The following is a 14,974-nucleotide window of genomic DNA, read 5'->3' as shown; positions in this document are numbered from 1 at the left end:
CTTCTTCTGGGATCTCCCTTCCCAAACTGTCGTCTCTCCCCATTGCACGCAATTCCGGGCATGAGGCTAATGTATAGCTGAAAGACTAGTCAGCTCTCACCCTGGGATTGAATAGTCAAGTGTAAAAGCGGACACGTTGGGAGTTGCGCAGGAAACATGGGAATTTAGGCTTTAAACTCATTCTGCGCCTTGAAATACATGAACATTTCCAATGGGGACGTACCCCCTCTATCCTTTAACTGTTCCAGGGACAGAAATACCTCATCTGGAAATAAATCTCCAATCACGTTAACTCCGACTTTGGCCATTAAACACAGGTAAGCCTTCTGCCTCGTGATCTGCATCCCTGTCTCCCATCTAGCCAGTAACTAGGGAGAGTACACCATCTCCACATTGACTTTATCTGCCATTCTGTACCAAATGACACATGTATTCCGCGCCCTGGGCTGCAGTATGACCGTTCTTAGCAAATTCGGGGCAGCGAGAGGCACCCCAACCTGTACATGTGGCCTGATGAAACAGGTGGTGTACCAGAATGACAAACAATGTGCAGGCGCAGCCCAATAGTAGCGTTCAAAGTCTGGTAGGGCCAGGCCCCCCCTCTCATAAGGCTGCGATAGTGTGTCCCAATTCACCCTGTGTTATTTGCTCGCCCATAGAAACTTTAAGCCAATCCCTCTCCATCTCGCAAATAAAATGGTTGGAAGATAGAGAGGGATGTTCAAAAAGAGGTACAAGAAACCACAGGTTATCATCATCTTGACCACTGAGATGCGCCCATAAGGGACAGAGGGAGGTCCTGCCATTTATGCATGTGGTTACGGTTTTCCCATAGTTTTCTCTAAATAGCAGCTCTGGGTCTCTGGACAATACAATACACAGGTATTTGGTAAACTCTCATTCCCAGCAGAGACCAAACTCGTCAGGGAAGACCCTCATTCGCTCTGTGAGGGGAACACTAACAACTTCCCATGGTTAACCCTCCACCCAGAAAATTCCCCAAATTGAGTAATTTGCCTCATCACAGGGGCTAGATTTACTGCAGAATCACTAAAGAAAAGGACTATATATCGTCTGTGTACAACGAGATGACCAGCATGTGAGGACCAAGCTGTATGTCTCTCAGAAGGTGCTCTCCTTGGAGTTTGGCCACAGTTGGCTCCATCGCCAGGGGGAATAGTAACAGCGAGAACTGACACCCCTGTCTGGTTCCCCTATGCATTGCCATCGGGACAGACCAATGGCCACCTATCGAGATCCTCGCAGGGAGAAGCCCAATCTAAACAACAGGCTGCACATATGGAACAAATGTGTTCACGCTTAGTCTGGGGAGCGAGCTTGGACGAGCCAGAGGTCCAAGCCAGAATAGACATGAATGCCTTCCCCTTCTGAGGTGAGCCGTAACCACTGCCATCAGCTTTGTGAAAATCCTGGATGGCAACGACAGACGGAACGGAAGGACTTTGTACTGGAAGTGTCCATGGCAGAAAACAAATCTCAGGTACTTCCTGTGTTTGATGAGATATTGCACATGTATCCTGAATGTGCAGTGACACCAACTAGTTCTGTTGATCGAGAGCTTGGAGGATCTAGGTTTCCAGCTTTAATTTGTCATAGGTACAAGCTTAATTTCCCAGATACACAAGCCTCCATCCTCCGGCAGCAAGAAATAAACTGAATACTCTGCCTTATTCTGAGTGCGGCAACAGTTCGATCCCACCCGTCACCAGAAGCTGATGAACCTCCTCCAAAAGGAGAGTGCCCAGATGCAAAATGGGCTGGAAGAAGGATAGTATGGAGGGCATTTAGCGAAAGGGAGACAAAATCCCTGGTGAACGACCTACAAGGCACAAGGGTCAGACACCATTCTGAGCAGATCCAGGAAATTCTCCTTCCTACTGGGGACTGGTGAAAGAATGGCCCTTCACAGGTGCTTTGCAACTGGGGCGGCCGAGGCAACCACAGAGGAGCAAATCCCATCGCTTGGAGCTCCTCTCTTCTGGGAAAACAGCATTACTGCAGCTTGCCGTAGGGTGTCTGACTTCTCCCATGGTGGGTATAGGAAGTGGAGGGCCAAAACCTTCCCACCCAGCTAGTAGAAGTCGAGAGTTGTTGCACTGCCAGACACAGGGACTTTGCCATGGCTTTAGAGGACTGGAACCTCTAAGGATTCATCAGCCTTAGACCCAAAGAGGTTATGCCCATCAAAAGGCACATCTAGGAGCTTTGCATGCATGTCCTGTGTGAACGCTGAGGTTCTCAACCAGGAGTGCCTCCTCACTACTGTTGCCATAGAAACGCCCATCTCATACAGTCAGCTGTGTCCAGCCCTGCCTGCAATATCTGACTAGAAGCCTCTCTACCATCTTGAACTAGGGTACCTCAAAGCACTCAACCGCCTCTCTGCCAGGTAGGTGTTCGGCTGCCCCAGACACTGCAGAACAAAGCCCAAAAGAAAAATTAGCCAGGGCACAGGAAGCAATTATCAAACAAGAATGCCTGAGGCGAAAACGTTCTTCCCCCATGCATTCAATCTTTTGCTCTGCTTAGGAAACTGACTTTTTTAGGTTGGCAGTCACAGCCTGTGCCGCCGAGCACTCAGCGGAGGTGGAAAGAAAGGCCAGGTGTGAAGGATACGGCTGTGTTTCTTTACCAAGTTTTGGTCAACTGCAGAGATGGATGCAGGCTTTTCCCAGGCTTCCAGTACAGGAGCCTCAACTGCCGAGTTAAAGGGCAGTAAGATCTCCTTCCAAGGACCTGTGGATCATAAGCACAAACTGAACCTTTGTCCTGGAAGGGGCTGAACATCCTAGTGCCTCCATCACTCTGGCTACCAGCAGTTCAAAACAGACCTGAGGCTTCCACAGAGTAGACAACGGTACAATGTTCAACTCCGTGGATGTATCCAGACCACTTACCTCCTGCAAGTTGAAGCCAGCTCCAACAGTCCTTCCCTCCCTCCATGAGGGCATAAAAAGCGTTCCTGAAAGGTGTAGGGTCATCCTCCTCATCGAAAATGATCCAGTCTTCTACGTGAAGATGTAGAGTTGCCTGGCACTTATCGCTCGTCACTCACTTCCCTTTCTCACCACTATCTTCAACACCTTACTTAAATCCCTGGTTGTTCCCTCTTCTTTCAAACACGCCACAATTCTTACTATTCCCTCTCTTCCTTTGAACTATCGTCATACATCTCTTCTTACCTACCCCTCTAAGCTTCTGGAATGTGTAGTTTATTCTCAGAACTCTTCTTTTATTATTTCTAACTCACTAAAACCTCGTTTCCAATCTGGTTTTTGTCCTCACCACTCCACTGATACGGCTTTACTTTCTGTCTGTGACTCCCTCCTCTTTGCACGTTACATCACTCTTCACTTCTAATCCTCCTTGATTTGTCATCAGCCTTTGACACTGTATCACTCTCTTGGGATATCAGTCTCTGTGCTCGGCTGGTTTAAATCTTAGCTATCCGTTTGTACCCACTCAGTCTCCTGGGCACGTACTACCTCTCTCCACTTCCCACTACACTACGCTGCTCCTCAAGGTTCAGTACTGGGTCCCCTCCTGTTCTCTCTTTATACCTATCCTCTTGCTTCTCTCATCTTCCTTTTTGGGGTGCCTCACCATTTCTATGCTTATGACACCCAGCTTTTTCTATCTTTTTCTTCTTTCTCATCTGCAATCTATGCTACTGTAACCTCCTGTCTTGTGGCCATCCAATCCTGGATGGTCGATTAATATCTTGTTTTCAGCTCTACTAAAACTGAGGTTCTTTTCTTTCCATCATCTTTTATTCCTCCCCCTCTCTCATTCCCTACATCAATGTTATTGTCTACAGTGCACAGCTTGGGAGTCTACCTCATCTCCTCCTCTTCTTTTACTCACCATATTTCCTCTTTCACGTTCTTGCTGTGCTAATTTGTTTAACATTTGTAAGGCTAGACCTTTACTTTCCTTCCACGCTTCCAAACTTCTTGTCTCTTCTCTTATTTTTTCAGGTCTTTTCTATTGCTCTACCCTTCCCCCTTTGCCCTTCCCCCTGTCCCATCTTGCTCCTCTTAAATCTATCTACAACTCCTCAATCTGACTTCTTTTCTCTCCCTTTCTCCTTGTGACCCCATTTCCCCTGCTCTCTTTAGTCTTTGCTGGCTGCCATTTCACTCTCTAATACAGCAAAAGTGTACCCAACATAACACTAACGTCTTTGCTCCCTTCTCGGACGAGCAATAAATGTTGAATGATTCCATAGGGCAAAATGCTATTGGTAAAAATATTTGTATGCATTTCGTTGTTATTTTTATTTCTCTTGCAGCATAATTATTGCTGCCATACTTATCCTATATTTGCTTTTATGCACAAATTATTTTTACAACACACCCTAACCAACAGGCACTAAGTGCTGCAAGAAATGCAAGACACCAGGAAACAATACATGAATACACATCCTGAAATGGGATGCAGGAATAAATCCATTCAATTGATACTCACCACCCGAAGGCCTATCACAGGGCCAATGTGCAGATTTACTGCATATTTACACAAAACCTGTAGACCACATTAGAATTGTCTTTCAATCTATGAACATTCATTGACTATTACTATTTCCTGTGTGAAGCGTTTTGATTTTGAAATCACTAGTAATATTCACTCTCTGCCCCCACATTCCTTTGAAACATTTATCACATTTATTTGAAATTAGCTCATTTGATTACAGTGTAAACATCAGGTGAAAACATTTATTTTCTCGTCATTAGACTCTTAGCATACTTTCCCGTTTGTCTGTTTTTGTCTTCCTATTTATTGTCTTGAGGGTCTACGTCTCCAGCATATGGATCAGGGATATCACAATCCCACACTTATTGATGCAGGAGCAGAAAAATGCCTGTTCGCAGGAAGACCTTTTGGCAGCAATTGTATGAAACCACCTTCGTCAGGACCTTTTTATGAGCTGGACCCTGCAGAAAAACCAATATATATGACACCTATTAGTATCTGTATATCTAGTAGCTCATTGCCCCTGTGTTCAGTCAAATTGGGGTCGGTTCACTGACCTTGATGCACTGTGCTGTACTCCAACCATCTTATTTGCATATCCTGCTCGGAGCAACTAAAATACAAGTGGCTTCTATGTATTCAAACTACACGCTCTATAACAATACAAAATGTGTGTGCTCAATTAGAGAGCTCGAAAACGAAATTGTTCCTTGAACTTGATACAGTGTTAACCTCACATCTCGTATTATCAGTTAGTGAACTTGTGCTTGACTATATTCCACAGTTTTTCAAATCGGAAAAAAATATGTCTATGAATTCAGGACCCTGGAGCTGTGGATGCAGAATTCCAGTACCCAATGCCAGACATCCTCTAATATGCAGACTCGTCTTAAATTTTCTCTGCCTCATATTCAAGTCTCTTCACAATCTCTCCTCTTCCAATCTTTCTCCCCTTGTCTCAGTCTACTGCCCTGCTCGTTCTCTCCGCTCCCAATCCTTGTTCCTCCTAGCTGCACCTCACCCTCCTAGCATCTAATCACGCTTTCGCTCCTCCTCCCCTTTGGCCCCACTACACTGGAACGCCCTACCACTCACTCTATGTTCTCTTTCTTGCAGTGCTGTTTTCCGTTCTCGCTTGTGTGATCACCTTCTGTCCTCCTAATTTGTTTCAGTTTTGTCAAGTTAATTTTCCCCTTATTTTACTGTTGTCTCAAATAATGTTTGTATAGCGCTTTGGCATATAGCGCTTCATAAATATAAAATACGAAATTCCATGTAGGTGGAGGATTGGGTGTGAAATGGCTAAGGAGCCACTTCACGCGAGTCCCTGGAGCGGTGGCTCTTCTAAGAGGAAGTAGAGTGGTGCCGAGTGGAACTCGTCGGTGAACAAGACCTCTTGCTGTGCTGCTGCTGCTGCTTCTTATCCTCCTTTCGAAAAAAACACTGGTCTTCCGACCTCTGCACCGCACCAGGGGACTCTGAATGTGATATCTTGCTGTAGTTTTCTTTGTGGAAAAAAGTGAAGAGGTTAGTCACCCGTTCCAGGAGAGCTTTTGGATCCATCGACTGACCTGAGCCACAGTCTTAGGGGTTGTGCTCCTGTGCTCCTCCCCGAAACAGTATAGGGAAACCCTGTGGGGGTCGGAAACCAACACTTGTCGACCAGAGTCTGTGCAGGTCTTGAAGCCAGAGGCATTTTTGTAAAACTTGGAGTAACAGTTCTACTGAAGTAAACAGAATATGCAGAGAACAAAACTGAGGTCATGGGACGTGGCGTCGTGACCCCGAGGTCATGTGCAGCCTAGGGCTTGTAGAGGAGTTGGGAGGAGTCAACTCAGAGATGGGACACACCCCCTTTGTGGTGGAAAAGTTTCCAAAAATCAATTATGCTGGAGATAGGCTATCACAGAGGAGAAATCCGTGGGAGAAAGTCAGTTAGAAAGAACACAGTTCTACCAGACACCTCCACTTGGTACATACAAAAGAGCCAGTAAAAGAGTATTAACTATGACTACGCTCCAAGAGAACAATACATCTGCATAAACAAAGTACCAAAGCTAAGAAAGAAACATGCTTGTGAACTGTGAGGGAGACGAATGGTGTTCTCAGGAATGACACCCCAGAATTGGACAATGGTCTAAAGATGTTTTGTCCATTTAAAATAGACCAGTGCACCAGCTAGATTGGTTTCTCCATCCTGACACTTTTACCATAGAGCCTTCACTATTGTGTAATAGTTTCGTTTCTTTGAAGCTCTATGGGTATTCCTTCAGCCCTTTCCTTTGTGGAGGAATAAAAACGTTTAACTGGAATTTGTATGTCAAATGCTTTTTGGCACTCCCCTATTGACAAAATCACCAAATACAGGCAGAAAAAGTATTTTTTGTATTTTGTTTATTAAATATTGCTTCCCGTGGACATTTACAACAAGTCCGATTCATTTTCATGTTAGGATTCAAAGCATTCATATTAAAATACAGCTTCATTATAAAGTTTTGTCACAGTTTTACAGTATTCCAAAATGACAAACTTACTTTAAAAAAAAGTATTACACCAAAACATAAGAAAACACATTAAATAAACAGGAGATTGGCATTTTCATAATCTTTGCAGTATAAAACAGAATATTAAATCTATGAATGGCGATCGGAGACAACCTATTTTGAAATGTGTTCTAGTAAAACACACTATACAAGAGCACTATACAAAACATTTTTTTAAATTAATTTACTTTTTATGAAAAAGAAGTGCATCCCTGAAAGTAGTGGCCAGTTTTTTTCCTTTGAGCGTTTAAAAACTTTGAACGTCAAAATGTCCTTTCCGCGGAAATCAAAAGGCTACATTTCATAAGAAACTGGTATTTCCCTCTTTGCGGTCTTTCCACCTAGAGTATTTGTCATCCATGCTGAGCAACATTAGTGTCTATGGACGCCCTCCGGGGGGCAGCGTAAGGTTTGCCATTAAATCCCGCACTGCAGGAAATATGGTGCAATCACCTAAAAGAGAAGACAATAGTATTAAGATCTACAAATGGCTGAGTCTTAAAGTTCAACTTAAATTTCAAATGCAGGTCTATGGCTTATCATTCTTTCATGCCTTTTTTTCATATAATTTTTCTGAATGCAAGACTTTTTCCAGAAGGTTTGAATTAGGTCTGCTTAGCTCAACCACCAGTCTTATCCAGATACATTAGTGTAAAATAAACTCGTCAACGACCACAAATATGAACACTTGAAACATGATACAAGATATGATGTATTTTATTTGTATCGCGCTCAAACACAAGTGTTTCAGAGCGCGACAAGGCAAGGGAGGGGAACAAGGGAGGACAAAAATAACAATCTTAGTAGGCCCAATGACATTGAGAACGCGCAAGTTTACGGAAGGGGGAAAGTGCAGAGGAGAGGGGATGGACAAGAGAAATAATGAACTGGAGGAGGGGATCGAATATGTGTATATAACTCACAAACATTCTTGATATCATATCAATTTATTTATTGGTTATTTGTAATGCGCACTACACAATTGTGTTTCAAGGCGGATCAAGACGGGGGAAGGGATGAGGAAGAAGGTATAAAACAAAAACAACATTTTCTTAAAAGGTCTTGAAACATTCAGAACATGCAAGTGCTACGGCATGAGAGCAAAGGAGAGGAGGGGGAAGAGCAGGAAAGGGGTAGAAAGGAAGAAAAAAGCATTCTGAATAGGTTGTGAGACGATTTCGAACGGGCAAGTGCTGAGGAAGGGAAGTGCAAGAAGGGGAGAAGGTGAGAGTTACATTAAATGCAAATACACCCAGATATGAATTTCCTGGAAAGGGGGAAAAAGGCCTATAGTTTCAACATACAGTAGAAAAAGCAAAACACTGAGATACACATTTCCTGGAAAGGGGGACAAAGGCCTAGGTTTCAACATGCAATAGAAAAAGCAAAACACCTAGACACAAATTTCCTGGAAGGGGGGAAAAATCCTAGAGTTTCAACATATAGTAGAGAAAGCAAAACGACTAGCTAAATAAGGAGTTATCAGCACAGCATTGTAACACACAGTAAATGTATAAGAATATATAGCATGGTCTTTTATCAAGTCATTCCAGTCTGTGCTAATTAAAGAGTCTAGTAAACATCCCCATGTGCTCTGGAACAGAAATTCTGTTTCACAAATCCTGTGTCAGACAAGTTAAAGTAATGCCAGGTTTGACATCCTAGGTCTATGCTGGGCCAGTGAAAGTTTTCCAGAATTTATCACCATAATATGCTTTGAAATCCATGCTAGATATGACTAGAGACTAAGCTCTCTCAGGTCACGGAAAAATTGACTTGTTCTTCCTTGCTTACTTGTGTTCAGTATAGATGTTGGCATAGTTCGTCCTTGACTTGAAATACCAAATACTAACTTACAGATGCTCTTTCATTCTCGTAGATCTGAGCTTGCAACCATATTTTACATGAGTTTTCGCAGATACCAGCAAAGCAGAGAACACTTATTTAAATGATCAATGACAAACAGCATCAATGTTTCAGAAATATAAACTGATCTTGTAAGGAAAAGCTAGAGTTGTGTGATGTACTTACCAGAGCACATGGAAGAAACTGTTTTTATGCCACATTTAATGAAGAAAAAATAAGAATCCTAATAATAACCAACCTCAGAAATCAGGCCTGATTGGGTCATTGCATGTATTCCCAAAATGTAAGTAGACATGGAGATATTAGAAGCATGTCATTGCAGGATCTCAGTGTTCACTTTTGTTGGAAAGGGATGAGCTTTCCTTGTATGACCTCTGCTCTGTAGGTGATGCAGAGTGCCTTCAAGTTAATATTTTTTTTACTGTAGCCAGTGGGGTGGTCTTCCCTTTTGTCAAGTCTAATGAGAACTCTTTCCATTGCATTTTGAGTGTGTTGAACTTTCTTAGTGAGGTAATCTGGCATGCCAAGTGTACTTTCTTTTTGCACCTTTCCTTCCACAGATTCATATGGGACCCCCTGCCCTTTTTCCCTATTTTTGAATCCTGCCTGACCTTTGGAGGTAATAAAGCCTTCTGGCTTTACTTCTGTTGCCGGTTTTGCTCATTCGTATGGGGAAACTAAGAATGTCAGTACTGTCACCTTTTCTCTCTTTTGAAATTCTTGTATTTTTACATTTGCACCCATCACCTTACAGTGAAGTGCAGTTAGGATACTTTGTATCCTTCTAAACATTGTACCTAATGGCTTTTTGGTTACTTTGACGATGTGTCTAAGACGAGCTGGTGGCAGCTGTGTGATGTTTTTGTGTTCTTTTTCTCATGCACTTTTGCATTTACCGCGAATGGCTACTTAATGTAGTTATCACCCTAAAATGGCCCGATCACAATATTTTTGATTGTTAGTTGATTTATTGATTTATAGAGCGCTTTACACCAAGGCGCTGTACAGTGGAACAACATAATACATAAAAACATCAACAAAATAACAGTGGAAGCAAAATTACATCATGAATCATTCGACAAAACAGTGAAAAGAGCAATTAACTGAAGGGGAGGGGGGAATAGGGGAGTGGGATTAGGGGGGGAAGGGTGGTGAAGAGTTGGAGGAGGGAAATTGAAGGGAGAGAGGAGGGGTAGGAGAGGGGAGAAAATCAAAGGGAAGAATGAGGGGGGAGGGGAAGCAGAGAGGGCAGAGGAGGAAGTTTCAAGGAGGAGAATGGAGGAGGAGGGATTTAAGGGAAGTGCGAAATGAGGGAAAGGTCGTGGTAGAGCGGATTGTGAGAGGGAGTGAGTTCCAGTGCAGAGGTGCAAGGAGTTGGAAGGAGCGGAAACGGGAGGATGGAGGTACAGTGAGAAGGAAATGGTCAGCGGAACGAAGGGAACAGGAGGGGGAGTAGAAGAAGAGAAGGGAGGAGAGATAAGGAGGAGCAAGACCATGGAGAGATTTGAAGACAAGGCAGAGAAAGTAAAATTTTAGCTGTGAGTGAAATGGTAGCCAGCCAAGGTAAGAGAGCGAAGTAGAGATGGAGTCACGGGAGGTAAGGAGACAAAGGGTACGAACAGCAGAGTGGTAGATGGATTTAAGGGGGGCAAGATGAGATGCGGGTAGTCCAAAGAGTAAAGAAGAGCAATAGAAGAGGCAGGAAAAGATGAGAGAGGAGATTAGGAGTTTGGTAGCATGGAAAGTGAGGGAATTGTTCTTTGGGCATCTTGTGCTTTGGCCGTCTTCCTGCCTTCCCAGGTCAGGAAATACCATATATGGTAACTCCTTTCCCGGTCAAAGCTGCTGCTTTCATGGGCTGTGGGCATTATGTGTGTGTGTGTTAGAGGAGGGGGCTGGGACTGTGTGGTCCGAGTCCAGATCCTCTGGCGCCTGAACGTTTGTTGCTGGACAGAACAGAAGACCAATGGTTGTCCAGGATTGGACAACCAAGGACCGTTTGAATGTTGCAGGTACTTTACATTGGTAGGTTTGCTCCCAGCATGATTCTTGGATAAAAGGAGGGCAGCTGCAGCTATTCGACAGATCATTGCTGGAACCAAGACTTCTATGAAGAGCAGCAGCCCGCCGATGACCAGAAGATGATGCCTCCAGATGACCAGCATGCACTCTAGTGAATGGCCCAGTGAAGCAGTGCTCGTCTGCCTGTCAGAATACCCATGTTGGTGCTTCACCCTTGGACTGGAGGGAACAACCAGTCCCGGCTCCTGTTCAAGGATCCACAACTTGGAAGCCTTCAGAAGTGCCCCTGGACCACCCAGTGGACTGACCAGCTTCCTTTTTGGGCTACCCCGCTGCAGCTGTCACCAATCCAGGCACAGCCTTGGGACTACCAACATCTTCACTTTATGCCATAAATCACTTTTCCTTGTAAATTCAGCCATCTCACTACTGCTTCTGTGTTCACCACTGGAAGATCACCTTTCGACGCCTGATCGTGGTGACCCGTGCTGGAACAATCTCTTTGCAATACTGTGAGATGTCCTGAAGGGTCTCCATCGCTAAACACTACATCTGTTCTTCAGTTGGGTGCTTTTTCCAAGATGTTGCCTGGAACAGTCTGGTGAGAACCGTGACTAGATCCCAACCCGAAAAGTTACCTTAGCACCCATGACTACTAGGCTTCCCTCACCTGAACCAAGGACAGAAGAATGGGCCCCCCAGTGAATTCCAGAACACCTGCTGTGTCACCTGAAGAATCAGGGGTGTAAGTGAGTATACCTGTTCTGTCCCACCGCTCTCCCATAGGGTAACATTTGGTGTAGAGCCCTGCCCCTAAACTCCCTTTGGCCTGGCCTCTGGTCCTCAAACCTGGGCTAAGGATCCTTTCCTAAGGCTCATCTTGGGAATAGGCTTAGCGTGACATACTTACCTGACTTGAAGTAAATACTTATTTTACTTTAAAGAACTTTCAAAGCACCACCACAGCCCACTATATCAGTACTGAAATACCTTCCCTGAAGAAACCACAGTTGGAACTTGCGACGTTTTGGGCACAAGGCCCAATACATTTCAGTGCTGGTTTTCATAAGAAAAAGGGTACTGGGTGTGTGGTTATTCTATCTAATCTAACAGTTTTTCCTTCATCCGATTACTCACTTGTTGAATACTGGTATATAATTCATAATCACTCTTATTTCTAATGGTGAATATATATATATATACACACACACAGTTTTTCATTACATTACTGACCTGTGATTTTTATATGCTTAGTGTGTTCATAAAGGCTTAATAAATAACTATTTTATACACTTACTGACAAACTTGAATTCTTGGTGTTGTTCCGTTTGGACAAATTGTAGCCCTTGACCACGTTCACGATTTTTTTTTACACTACGCCTTGACTGCTCATCCACACTACCTTGATTGGGGTTTGGCTAACCGCTCAGTGTCTTCCATGTTTACCATAAATAAGGTTGCCTAAAATCCTGCCCCCAGGGCCTGATTTTAGAAATTCATCTTCATATGCGGTATATGTGTTTTGCACAATAGACTATGGACAGGATCAACAAAAGGGTGAGAGGTTGTCTTGTGGCAAAGTCAGAAAGGGCTTGATTTTCCCTAGTAAGCATATATAATGCAAATATTCATTTACCAATGCCTTGATTTGTGTGTGCATTGTTCATGGCCTCCCACAGCTTCCTTTGTTATTCTTAGCCGATGATGCACACAAATCATTGTGCATCTCCGTCTTGCCCCTAGGGAGAGCACCTATCGCTTTCGGGTTTACCTGGCAGCCGTGAGGGATTGGATGAGTAGAAATTGGCTTATGCTGAATGGTGACAAAGCTGAGGTGTTGGGCCTCACCTGGACGGCTGCCCTGTGGACCCCTTTGTTTTGGCCCCTCTTCCTTGGTCCTTTTCACACCCTGGTGTCAGTGGTGAAGGACCTCAGGGGCAACATTTCTGCCCTCTCTGCCGATAAGCAGATCAGTGCAGTCTGCCAACAATGCCATTTCCAGCTCAAAGTCCTAAGTAAAGTTTTGCCCTTTATATCCACTTCTCTGAGGTGCCCTGTGGTGGCATCATTGGGGCTCTCTGCTCTGGACTATTGTAACGCATTATATTTAGGTCAGCCGGCTTATACGATTTGCCTGCTCCAAGTTCTTCAAAACTTGGCGGCCATGGTGGCCTCCTTTGCCCCTCGTTAATCACACATTTCTCCTACCTTGCATCAACTACAATGTCTTCCTGTGGCTCAGCGGACTGTTTTTAAATCCCTCTGCCTGGTTCATCTGGCTTTTTATGGTAGGGGTGCAAAATGCCTGAAACAGAAGCTCTGTCAATATGTTCCTTCCTGAGCCTTGCACTCAGCCCAGGGGTGGCTGGTTGTAGTCTCTCGCATTAAGCTTGTGCGTGTGGGCGGTCGGGTATTCATCACTGCCGCAAAAACATGCAGCTCCCCTCTCCTGTCACTTTGTGTGACTGAGGACTATCTTTCATTAGGCGTGCCCAGAAAATGCATCTGTTTTGATTTTGATTTATTCTTTGTAGTCTTGCTTAGTGCCAAGATGCCACTGGGCAAATGTTGCGCTTTATACGTTGGAATCATATGGTTCTTGATGGATACCCGGGAGGCTGCCCTTTCTGTGGGCCAGGCTATTGGCGCTTGTGGTGGTGGAACAATCATTATTTACATCTTGTTTAGGTTTAGTTTAAGTTTGTTATAAGTCATCTAGCATTCACTTGAGCAGGGAAATTATAATGGGCTGTATCTGCATCCTGAGTGGTCATTTTGAAAATTATTTGTGTCTCAATCGCATAGTTGCATTAGGTGGTTCATGCCTTTTGGTGAGACTTACGAGTAGGGCCAAGTAAGCGTTAGAGGCGATAGTGTCAATCCTTTCAGTATGTCACAGGTATCCTGTGGCAGTTGGAAATGAAAGCTGTAATCAAGTGGTTTCTGTTGTGTCCATGAGGAAGGAACTCCTCCATTGTACGCCAAAAGTAACGCTGAATGGTCTGCATTGCATGTGCATGACTCTGCAATTCCCCAAACATGCACTTCATGAACGCTGATGCCACACTACATGCCGAATTGCAGCAGCTGCATATGTATTTGACGAGCACTGCATATGCTTTTTGACAAACGCTGATTTTATATTTTGTCAACAATTAAAGGTCTGCAAGCCGAATTGCAGCAGCTGCACATTACTTTATATGATAAGCACTGACCCATCTGGGCTCTTATTGATAGCAATTACTCCTATTGGGGGAAAGACTGCCCTATCCTCCAGGTAGTCCTTTTGAGTGAATTGTTCGGCCTTGAAAAAGACCTGCATCAAGGTCGAAAAACGTGTTGGCTGTCTTTTATAACTCATACCTTTCTCATACAGGCTTAAACTGCACTGATGTTGCATCTTGAACACTTCCTTATGATATATTAAACCACACATGTTGTCAAATAATCTGTTCCACGAGCATAGTCTTGGGTATTTGGTTACTATTCATGGTTTTGTTAGGGCCTCTAGGGTGTAGGTCCTTTCCCAGACACATGAAGCGGGTGGCTTATAATTCATTTTATATGTAAAAAGGACCCAGCGCAGGTGATCTTTCAGTTCATCGCCCTCTCCTCAGTTTCACATCTTCTCCACTGTAGCGTGGTGTTGCCAAGCCCAGTTTCTTCCAGCCTCTTCATTAGTGCTTTGTGGTTCATGCTGTCAGAATTCAATTAGATATCTAGGATTGTGAGAGCAGAGTTCATGTTGGTGTCTGCGTTGATTTTAAGAAAATCTCAGATGGAAAGGAGCGCATTTAATTATTGTCATTGGTCGAAAACCCACTGGCACCTGGTTAATTATGTTGATGGACATGTTTGAAAATGTGACTGTAAATGTAGATTTCAAGAAGATTACCTAGGTATTGTCTATTGGAAATCACTTGGTAGGTTGTGGAGTTGTCTAGGTTTCCAGATGTGCTTTTTATGGAGTGAAGAAAAAATCTGTTTGATTTACCTGTCAGAAGAGTGGGTGCTGGAAGGTGCGCCTAACAAATAGGAGATCCAACAGA

General features: G+C 44.0%; 1 protein-coding gene across 2 annotated transcripts in view; it reads right to left on the bottom strand.

Annotated features, from left to right (window-relative positions):
* Window positions 1-6,871: 6,871 nt before the first annotated feature.
* Window positions 6,872-14,974, bottom strand: part of MED14 (mediator complex subunit 14) — a 1,766,813-nt gene continuing 1,758,710 nt past the window's right edge. For both annotated transcript variants that reach the window (XM_069636537.1, XM_069636538.1), the window contains one exon: window positions 6,872-7,490. In XM_069636537.1, the coding sequence (XP_069492638.1) occupies window positions 7,417-7,490 (74 nt within the window). In that variant the 3' untranslated portion in view covers window positions 6,872-7,416. The remainder of the gene's footprint in view (window positions 7,491-14,974) is intronic.

This window comes from Ambystoma mexicanum, chromosome 7p, assembly GCF_040938575.1.
Source record: "Ambystoma mexicanum isolate Mex_15411 chromosome 7p, UKY_AmexF1_1, whole genome shotgun sequence".
Classification (NCBI taxonomy): domain Eukaryota; kingdom Metazoa; phylum Chordata; class Amphibia; order Caudata; family Ambystomatidae; genus Ambystoma; species Ambystoma mexicanum.
This window is presented reverse-complemented; position numbering and strand designations above follow the sequence as displayed.